The following is an 11,006-nucleotide window of genomic DNA, read 5'->3' on the forward strand; positions in this document are numbered from 1 at the left end:
TAGAACTGTGAGGTATAAAAGATGGGTGTTATTATTCCTATTTTAAATATGAGAAAAGGGAAGTTAAAAAGGCTATGAAACTGGTTCACGATTGTAATTTAGTTAATTGACATCTAAATTATTTTGCTGATTCTAAGTTTAATATTCTTTTTACTATCTTACACTACCTTTCAAACTTAGATATTTTGGACAGATTTCAAACATAGATATTTTGCACAACTTATATTAATTAAGCCCTAACCTATATTGGCCTGATTTTGATTTTATATGTGTATATCTGAAGATGCAGTAAATCATACTATGTTTAATCAGAAATGGAGGACAAGAAGAAATAAAATTAAAAGAAAATAGAACAATTGGGAAGCAAATGATAAACTCACATGATGGCTTCTGTATATTCAAAGAAGGGACTAGGTAATTCTGATAGGAAAGATAATATTAAAAATAACTCCAATGAGAAGAAAGGGAGAAATAAGCAATTTTCAGCTACTGATGCATTCATACATATCTTTTATTGTACAATAAAGCCCTTATCTGTGTTATCCTGTCCACCTCTTTGCATTAAGGTAGTTGGTCCACCTTGGTCATGCCAGCCTTCCTCTCACACATTAAATAATGTCTGTTCTCACAGAAGGTAGGGTGCATTTTCCCATTATGAAAATAAGCACAGTTCATATTTCCTTTTCCATCTTCCAAAAACTCATACCTGTGAATGGGAAAGTTAGAGTAAATTCCTTTGAAAACTAAGCAAACAATCAGTAATCAAACTCTGTGTATAGTAGTTTGATGCACCAAATGGAGACTGAGGAAAGTAGGAAAAAACAAAAACAAAAAACGATTTTCGTTGTTGAGAAACTTCCACCCTGCTTGGCAGTACAAGGTATGCATATTTGAAAAGCCCAATATCAATTTCATGTAGCATAAAATTAGGAGAAAGGGAACACTAGGTACAATAGGAGCCCTGAAGAAGTGATGGAGATGGCTCCAAAATAATGGGAAAACACATTATCTACAAGATCAGACTTTAGTTCAATATTGATGGAAGGTCAGGACTTAGATGAACTGACAGGAGATGGAAGAGCCCTACAGGAAAGTAGCTGCACTAGATGGGAATACGCTCATGGAAAAGTGAGTTGATTCCGTAGTTTTGAAATCAGGATTTATGTTACAAGATAAATCATCTAACACAGCAGGCTGTATTGTAATTGTCTGTTAAGTTATATTTATTTCTTTCTAAACTGCTTATAATGAGAGGACAAGGAATATATACTTATTAGTTTATTTGGAAAATATCTGCAGAACTATGTGGCAAAGTTGTTCTATGTGCTGAGGATACACTGATAAAGAAAGACAAGAAAGCTAATGTCTTTCTTGTTGGGGAACTTTCGTTTAAGTGGGGCGATACCAGTAAGAAGCCTACAAAAAATAGACAAGAAAAATTCAGACAGTGGTAAGAGTTACAAAGAAACAAAACAGTGGTGGACTGTATGGATATGGGTTTAAGGGAGGCTAATTTAGTTTGGGTAGAGTTAGCCTCACTGAAGAAGCGATGTTTAAATAGAGACTTAAGTCTCAGTGGAGAGATGGTCATGGAGTGGTGGAGGCAGAGCATTCTAGAAGAAAATAGCAAGACAAAAGCCTTAAGGCAGCAAAACGAGTTTGATTTCTTGGAAGAATGTAAAGAACACTAATTTGCCTGCAATATTGTAAATGAGGCAGCAAGCAATAGAAGATAGGAGATAAAGCCCAAGGTCTGTGAAGAGGCTTGCTTGTAGTTGTAGTATCTTAAGATCCTATCTATAGTAAGTACTTAATAAATATTTGTTTAAAATTTTAATTCATAATTTGAGTAATAATCAGATTAGATAAGTTTTGGTTATCAGTTTAAATTTTAATTGAAGAGAGACTGCAGTTTTGATATACAGGATGAACAAAAGATGTTGAGACTGGAGATTGGAAAGCCATATAGGAAGCAACTCCACTCAATGCAATTAGTCTCTTTGCCTGGGTTGTTTGTAGAAGGACAAAGCTTCGTTAATGGACATTGGAATTATCTTGTGAAATACAATGTATCGAATTCTTGGAGACTCCCAGAATAGAAGAATATGCAAAACAATATTGAAAACTCAAAAGGACTCTCAGGGTAACAACTTTCAACTGTAAAATAATGATATGAAATTTTGTTTTAAAAATATGTGAAGATAATCAGAGCAAGCAAAACACAAAAACACACACATGCGCATGCACGCACACACACACACACACTCACACATACACATACATGCACACAGTGTTCCATGGTAAAGTTGAATGTAAAAATGAGTGGGAATAATATCAGGGATAAAGGTGGATTGTGGCTTAGATAAAGAGCAAAGTAATGGGAGAGAGGGGAAAGAATTGTCTTATGACCAGTGCTGTCTTGTTTGAATTAGCAGGTAAGTGACCCAGCTGCTGCTTCTATAACCCATAGTAGTGACTTGGACTGAGAGAAAAGGGAATCTCAAGAATAAGAGTTTCTAGTACTGCCTCCTGTTCTAAGTGTCCAGTGACTTACATATTTTCTGAGATACCCGAGCCATCCTCCCACTTCCAGACCTCATTCGACTTCTGGCGAGATAATCCGACCCAACGAATTAAACTAGTCCTGGCTTTGATGTATTCCTATTGTAAACATAAATAAACACAATGGTCAGAATCCCTCCACAGCTCTTGGTAATGATAGACAAAGCTTCATGGTAAGACACTGGACAAAAAATGTTGGATTACATGTCTATATTAATATTAATGGATTACATTTGATGTTTGAAATTGTACCAATTTGACTTGTCTGAGAACTTAAAAAAAACTTATAGGACACAGGTAAAATTGTACACAAAATAGCCGATGTTCTAATCCTCCTTTGTGTTTATAACATATATTTAGATCTTCAATCAGTTGAGGATTATACTCCCAAATAGAATACCAAATATGATTCAAAGGAATAAATGTAAGCAGAGAAAGGAAACACAAAGAAATACATTGTTGATGAGCTGTATATTCCTTAGAGTTAAAGCCCTACCTGCTTTGGTTATTGCTCAGCTTGCCTATAAAATCTTACATATAGAAGTATTAACTTGTTTTAGTTAATTGGATAAAGGCATTTATGATGTCTTTCTCAAAAGGATTTATAAATAAAGTACATCTACCTTTCCCTATTACTTTCTTCTAATTAGCAATTATCACTATCTACTAAACTATATACTATATCATTTGTTTTGTTTCTTGGCTGTTGCTTTAACTAGAATATACTCTTGTTGAGATTAAAGATTTTTCTTTCTGTCTTATTAACTGCATAGGTCCAAATTCTGGAATAGTTTCAGAACATAGTTGCTGAATTAATGAAGGAATAAGTGAATCAATCAATCTGTGGGTAACAAAATTATGTGAAGGCCAAATGCTTATATATTCTCAGACCTCCCAGAATAACAAGTGGGAGGTAAATAAAAAGTGGTAAATAAATTCTTGGTAAATAAAAAATGACTTGAGCTTCTTGACAGATATGTGAGACTCAAAATGGCATTCCACAGGAGATATTGTGTGAAAGTCACATGTCACTGTTTATTTCTTAAAGCTTGAGCCACTGGGAACCTTTCTGTTATATCCTAATATTTTCTTTAAAATATATCAATATTATATACTTCCCAATAGGAACTGACAGATGAATTCTACCTGAAATCCAACTATACAATTTCTTTTTCTGAAAAAGTTGCATGACTACTTTTAGTTATAAATCTTCAACCTGGCATCTGCCTAGACTAATACAAATTAAGGACATGCATATATGTCTCGAATTAATCTCTATATACTAGAGCTGAGATTTTAGAAAACTATCTTATTTTGCTGGAGTGGAAAGAAAAGCTAATTTATGTAACTGGATATCTTCTGTATGCGTCTGAGTCCACAGAAACAGTAAGTGGACAACACAGCAAGTTAGAACAACAGAGGACACAAATAAATATGAACATCACTGGGCTGACTCTTCATGTGTGACCCACTAAGGCCTGAGCTGTCAGGAAGGGACAAGTCAATTTGACTGATCAAGTCTAGCAATGTTGTAGAATATTATGATTGGGTTGAATATTTGGGTTCTGTAATTCTTACTAGGTTTCATAAGGGTCTTAGATTAGTACAAACTGAAAGATGTTAAGAAAAATGTAAAAAACAAAAAGGGTCAAGTGTTACATTTGAGGTTTCTCTGCCTTGCCTCCAAAATATTTGACATAAGAATCTTCTTACCACAATGTTCTGGTTGTCAATCTTCAGGAGGGTAGCATTCATGTCAGTGCAGTACTGCTTACTCTCTTGCCATGTTAAGTTGTGCCTGAAGAACCCATAGCAGCTATCTCCGTAATATCTCCAGTTTGTGTCACAGGGGCTGCATTTATGACCTTCTGGGGAAACCAAGCACAGGAATGGTGTATTTTTTCTAAATTGGGCTTACATTTTCTCCACATTCAATGTTTTCTGCAGATCTCAAGACTCCCTTCGGTTGCCATCAGAGAAATGCTCCAGGAATTGGAGAGATGAAGAGGTGAAAAAAACAATACTTACTGAAAGTGCCTTTTAGTTCTGATTGTTTTATTACATATTGGCAGAAGCGCTTTGCTAATTGTTGCAGAGTTCCTGTGCGATTTTCATTCTCGTCTTGTAGGTAATTGTGCTGCATGACAGCTAGGTTTAAAAAGTAAATAATAATAATTTGAAATTAGAACCATAGAAATGATGCAAAGATCTGTCATTGAATTTTCATTTCATTAACATTGCCAATATATGAAGACTTTACTAGATACACATGATTAAATGAATGTTGAAAAGTGTGAAGGGGCTATAAAGAACAAATTAAGAAATACACAGAACTGACACCCGAGGGTTAATAAGTGAACTATTTGAAGGAGACAATCACAAATAAAAAAATCCCAACATTGATAACATCCCCAGAGCCTGTATTCATTTGCTTGAATACAAGCTTCTCAGTTGAGTTACAGAGGTGAATGACCTCTTATTTTCTGTTCTTTCTGTCATGCCAAACTATTCATTCATTTAAAAATGCGCACTGATTTCTTGTTATGCTTAAAGTGCTTGTGATATTCAGGTAAATAATAAAGAAATACAAGAGGATAAATGTTAGATTCTAACATCTTTTAAAAAAATCAACAAATACACAAACAAGCAACAACTACACAGACTACGATGTGCTATTGGAGGGCCGTGAGAATTACAGAAAGAAGAAATGCACAATAATTTAGTAAACAAAATGAGAAACAGAAAATTTTAGGTAGAGAGAATAGAACGAGAAAAATTTCAGACAAGGGAACATGGAATTTATACATGAAATTGAAAAACTCCACTTTGGCTGGTTCTTAGGATATGCAAGATAGGAAAAGGGACAAAAAAGTTTTTAAAAATAGTTTGGATCCACACTGAGAAGAATCTTAAAGGCCAGTACTACATTCTTAAAAATAACTTTTAATTAGTTAAAATCTTAAAATCTTATTTTAATCACAAGGAAATGGTCAGCGTTCTCCTTTATTGAGATTCTCTTGGCAACTATCTGTAGGACAATTGGAGAAGTGACAAATAGACAAATAGTGACCATTGAGAAGCTTAGTGGGATATGCCATGACCCTTCAGTATTACATTCCTCCAATCAAATTTCTGGCAGAGTCAACACTTACACCAAATCCCCAGAGCCACCAGCCCGACAACCATCCCCACGCACAGGATCAGCAGAATCAAAGCCATCACACGCCACCAGGAGGACGATGCAGGGCCAACTGTAGGCATACAATAAAGATATCAAGGAGCAGGCAGTATGGGTTAGCTGTGGAGAAGGCTCACCCCTACCCCTGCCCCTGCCCCTGCCTTCTCAGGGTCCTCCAAGTAATAGAAAGAGCTTTGCTGGCAGATCTCACCTGTGTTCTCCTGATGATCATCAACAATAGGCATGGCCCACCCCCATACTACACGTCCGTCCTCATCCCCAATGGACTTTACCCCTCCAAGCTAAAATATTACTTACTGTTAAGGCCTGGTGTGTTTGTCTTTTTTGTTTTGTTTTGTTTTATGCCCACCCATGCCATAAATAATTGCTTTAATAAACAGCAAATGAAGAATCACACTCATTTGCTCACATGTAGAAAATGAAGTTTCCACTCTTTCCCCTTACCCCTTGACTTCTGTGCCCTCGAGCATTAAACGCTCAGAACCTTAATGCAATTTTCCCTGCGCATATATTGGATGTTTGTAATCTAAATAGGTCTGTATGAGCTTATGAAAACACTATTCAAATGCTTTAGAGCATTAACATCATTCAAGAAAAAGAAATTAAACTATATATATTATCAATAGTAGAAAAAGAAAAAACTGAATCAACTCATTTTTAAATTAATTTCCAAATTATTGGCTCTGAGCATTCTTACCGGAGACGAGAGCTGGTTTCCGAGTTTTAATATTTAAGGTGATATATCCATCTTCATCCTGCATGGCTTCCCGAGTACTGCAACTGCTCTCAGAGTTCAATGACTTTGCAAAATGTAGTTTCCAACTCTTACAATTTCAGTATCTGTCAGTGTATGATCTTCCTGTCTCTAGTAGGGTAGAACCATGTGAGATGGGACACATTTGTTTTCCTTTGCTTATTGTTTTCCAGGAAGCTTTTTCATAGCTGCTCAGAGATACATGGACCTTGAACACAAAAACACAAAAATAATAATAACTTGTGGTAAAGGAGTAGGTAAGGTATTTGCTTCCTGCTTTTTTTTTTATCTTCAACACTAAATAAAGGGACATTCCATCATGTGTATCCTTTCTAAGAACAAAGGTTCATGCTTTATCTTAGCCCTAGCTTAGTCTAAATTACATTGCTCAAATGAGAGATTTCTGATGAAAATTCATGGATAGCTCACCAGCAGATATATAGTTTATCTCATTGTGAGAAGCAAGTGTAATATAATTGGATCTGATAGGGGCTAAATTAGCTGTTTCATAGTCTTGTGTTGGAAGAGATCATTCCTGATTATGACCTAGAATTTACACAACTTCTTGCATATTTCATACATTTTTTTTATTTGAAAGATCCACATGAGGCAGGCCTGATATTGCTTAGATTTAGGAATTGAAGGAAAACTATCAAATCAAGTAAAATAATACAGAGTTGGTGACTTGCTGCATTGTTCTTTAGTAGTATTTGTGCTTTAAAGTGAGTTTCCTGGAATGGAAGAATTTTGATTTGATGAAATCACTTCATTTCAAGTACAGCGGTGCTTAGATGAATATTTAAGATTGAATGGTTCCTTAGCACCCTTTCATCACAATATAATATGTATTGCACACATTTAAGTTTATGAAATGGGCTTTTACATTATTTTAGCTTGCATTGAAAGTAGTTATAAGAACAGCCATTCAAAGCTAGCTGACGCATTTATCATAAGAATATTGGGGAGGATGTTGTCTATTTTGCCATAGAGTAGCTCTTACTTAGTTTTATGGCAGATTTTTATTTTTGTTAAATCACCATGACTAGCAAAGCTTTAAGAAGTAGGCATTTACCTTATAAATAATTTGAATTCTATTTTTCTTTAATTAGCAGAGTGTCAGACTTTTCAATATAGTGATTATGTGGGCTGCAGTAGCAGATATTTTGTTTATTAACATGCCCTTTGGCATAGCCCATAGATTTTTTTTCTCCCCTGCTATCTCCTTCACTCTGAATTTCTTGTCAATTCACTTAAAATTATCTTTCATTCTAAATTTCTTTCACTATACTCTTCAAATTACTTTGAGAATGAGGTGAAGAATAAGCATAGAACGCATAAAATACATTCCCTGATTTTGGAAAGCCAAACTTAGTATGATTGAAATATTTTTACCAAAACTAATTCTTAATTAAAAAAAAACACATTTGAAATAAATGCCAAATTTTAAGAAAAGACTAAAAATTTTAAAAAACATTAAATCCCAACACCATTTTTGTTGCTGTGTTTCTTATCTCAGTTAGAATATTCAGAGGTTCCCAATCATAAGCTGGGTAAATTCAGTCACTTACCATTCAGCTACCACTGCTTCTGTTCTCATAACTTCTGTTTCAGCTAAAAGAGATTCTTTGCTCTCCCATCACTAATCCTCAGGCTTTTCTGGAAGATTGGGGTTGGAATGGGGTTTGATCCTCCCTCTCTTCCTTCCTTTCTACATCTACTCATCAGCAAGTCCTGAGGCTATTCTGTCACAATAACCCCTCTCTTTCAGGTTCTTTTGGTCACTGCCTTCTTTTAGTGTTTTGTTACCTAAAATATACAGAAACACTAAAAAATAATTAAATAAATAACTGTGACAAAGTAACAGAGAGAAAAGAAAATGTGTGAAGGTTATAGTTCAAATGACAGTTTTCCAGTAAAGCTTTACTCTGTTCTCTTAGGTACCAAACAGGTACATATGAAAACTTAATTTGTTACATTAAATCAGATATGTAAAGGTAAGATCCAAGGACATTGAGACAATTTTTTAATTATTGTAAACATTTTTGTTTATTAACAAAAACTTTAAGATGGTATTAAAGATAACCATTAGATTGCTTTGTTGAGGTTTCCACATTCTCTAGGACTTGAGCAGGTGATTTCATTATAAAATGTGTCCCATTTATTTTTGTAAACCACCAGGCATGTGCCAGGATTAGTTCTTGATCCTTAATGCTTAGAAATGTATATTTAATGCCTGAAGTGGGTTAACACTCCACCTTTGAAGATACTCCTTTCCTATATCTCAGGCTCTGGACTTTCCATTGCTTCATTCCTCTTTCTCATTGTAATTTAACCTTGCTTTTTGGATCTTTGATCATTCCAGCCATAGTCTGAGAGTCTTATATCTTATCCGTGTTCCACAAAATATATGTTTGCCTTTTTGTGTATCCCCCTCACATGACTTTGTGGTGTTAGAAGCAAACTGAGTGAAGACAGAGACTCTCAGGGCCAAAGGAACTAGCCCTTGATAACATTGAGTTCTAATTTTGCTCCCTCCCCACATTCTATAAATGTAAGTTGAGTTACTCGGCAAAAATTAAGCAGAGAACTGCAGGAAAGAGAGATAGATATCACAAATGCTTCTTTTCCTTTTCCCAAATCCAGAGTCTTTGCTAGTTACCTTTTAATCACCCTCCAAGGCCCGTTATTAGCTTATGTTATTTCTGCTTCAATATTTTAACCCTGCTTGAATATCTTATTCTCTTCTCCTTTTCTTCACTAAGGAAACTATATACAGCTAAACAAAATCTTTTTTTTTTTTTTTTTTTTTTTTTTTTTGAGACAGAGTCTCGCTCTGTCACCCAGGCTGGAGTGCAGTGGCACGATCTTGGCTCACTGCAAGCTCCGCCTCCCGGGTTCACGCCATTCTCCTGCCTCAGCCTCCCGAGTAGCTGGGACTACAGGCGCCCGCCACCATGCCCGGCTAATTTTTTTTGTATTTTTAGTAGAGAGGGGGTTTCCCCGTGTTAGTCAGGATGGTCTCGATCTCCTGACCTCGTGATCCGCCCGCCTCGGCCTCCCAAAGTGCTGGGATTACAGGCTTTAGCTACCGCGCCTGGCCTAAAAAAATTCTTTATTCCAAATTTCCTGATGAAATTGAATTTAAAATAAAACCTTTTATTCATTTAATATTTTACAGATTAAGAACACTCTAAATTGTCTGTTTTAAAGGAAATATTTAATGAATGTTAATTACGTTTCACACACTGAAATTGGTGCTGAGTATTCATGAAGAAAAATCATGAGGCTAGTCTTTATGAAGCAGAGTGTTAGATTTTAGCTATGTGAACTTCTTTAAAAAAAAAAAAAAAAAACATTTCGAACATCTTCCATACCTGACTACACACCAGCCCACATTCTTGTCCCTCTTCCTTGCTTCACTCTTTTCTATAACGTCGATCACTATCCGACACATAGTTATCTTCGGTAATAAAATTTTCGTCCTTTATCCCCAGAAGAAAATGTTTCATGGCTCTAAAATAGTGACAGACATTTATTTAAAGCGGGTTCTCGAGTAACATCCTTTTGTATAAGGTTGTTTCGTTATAGTGTTGTTGAGGAAAAAAATTGCTTCCTGGCTGGGGCCACCGTGTGGAGTTTGCACGGTCTCCTCTGTCTGCATGGGTTTTCCCCAGGTCCTCCAGTTTTCTCCCACCTCCCAAAACTGTGCACGTTAGGTGAATTGGCATGTCTACATGGTCCCAGTGTGAGTGAATGTTGGCGTGTGTGTGAGTGTGCCCTGTGATGGGATGGTGGCCTGTCCAGAGTCAGTGCCCACCTTGTCCCTGAATTGCTGGGATGTGCTCTGGACACCTAAACCATAGAGCTGGAATAAGCAGATCGGAAAATGAATGAATGAATACAAATTATTGTAAAATAGGAATTTGTAGAATAGAAAATAACTATACAAATGCAAGACAATAAGCAATGCAGTCTGAAAGCACTCAGGGAGCCCACTCTACAGGCGATTGTCTTGTTGACCTACATCGTTTAGAAGGTGCTGCTGACAATTTTTTGCTTTGCAAATATCTATTCCTTGATTTAACCTACTACTATGAACACCAATACCCACTGTTTGACCAAAAGTTGAGTAAATAATTGCCTTACTTGTTTTTATTCATCTTTCCTGAATGTACGTATTATGTATAATCCATAATTGTTTTAATGCTTACTATTAGAAGGGTTTTGAGTCTTTATTTACAAGTTGGGTAATGTTTTTGTGACCAGAAATGTGCTGTAAGTACTTAGCTTTTGTTTATATCCATTAGCCTATGATCAAATTGGCTTTGTTCTACCTTGCTTCACCTAAGTCACAGTTTCTAAGAATCTATTAATTGATGACGTTAAGTGAGGACTTCCTGTGTTACCCGATACATATTTGTTGAATGAGTGAAGCATATATGTATGACAGGCATTATAATCCCGATTTGCATATGGGAAGAGAAGTTTAAG

The 11,006-nt window shown here is 35.8% G+C and overlaps 1 protein-coding gene across 2 annotated transcripts; it reads right to left on the bottom strand.

The window, feature by feature from the left end:
- Positions 1-493: 493 nt before the first annotated feature.
- CLEC1B (C-type lectin domain family 1 member B) lies at positions 494-9,319 on the bottom strand. 2 transcript variants are annotated; one of them, XM_002822895.3, is made up of 8 exons: positions 9,175-9,319; positions 8,084-8,321; positions 6,459-6,723; positions 5,715-5,813; positions 4,591-4,710; positions 4,276-4,430; positions 2,555-2,661; positions 494-706 (listed from the first exon to the last, which is right to left on the bottom strand). In XM_002822895.3, exons 3-8 carry the CDS (start codon positions 6,520-6,522, stop codon positions 562-564), a joined length of 690 nt encoding a protein of 229 aa, XP_002822941.1. In that variant the 5' UTR covers positions 6,523-6,723; positions 8,084-8,321; positions 9,175-9,319; the 3' UTR covers positions 494-561. The 2 variants fall into 2 exon arrangements, with proteins under 2 accessions (XP_002822941.1, XP_054382782.1); XM_054526807.1 differs by lacking the exons at positions 5,715-5,813; positions 8,084-8,321; positions 9,175-9,319 and having other exon boundaries at positions 6,459-6,703.
- Between the last annotated feature and the right edge of the window lie 1,687 nt (positions 9,320-11,006).

Source organism: Pongo abelii, chromosome 10 (genome assembly GCF_028885655.2).
Source record: "Pongo abelii isolate AG06213 chromosome 10, NHGRI_mPonAbe1-v2.0_pri, whole genome shotgun sequence".
NCBI classification, from domain to species: domain Eukaryota; kingdom Metazoa; phylum Chordata; class Mammalia; order Primates; family Hominidae; genus Pongo; species Pongo abelii.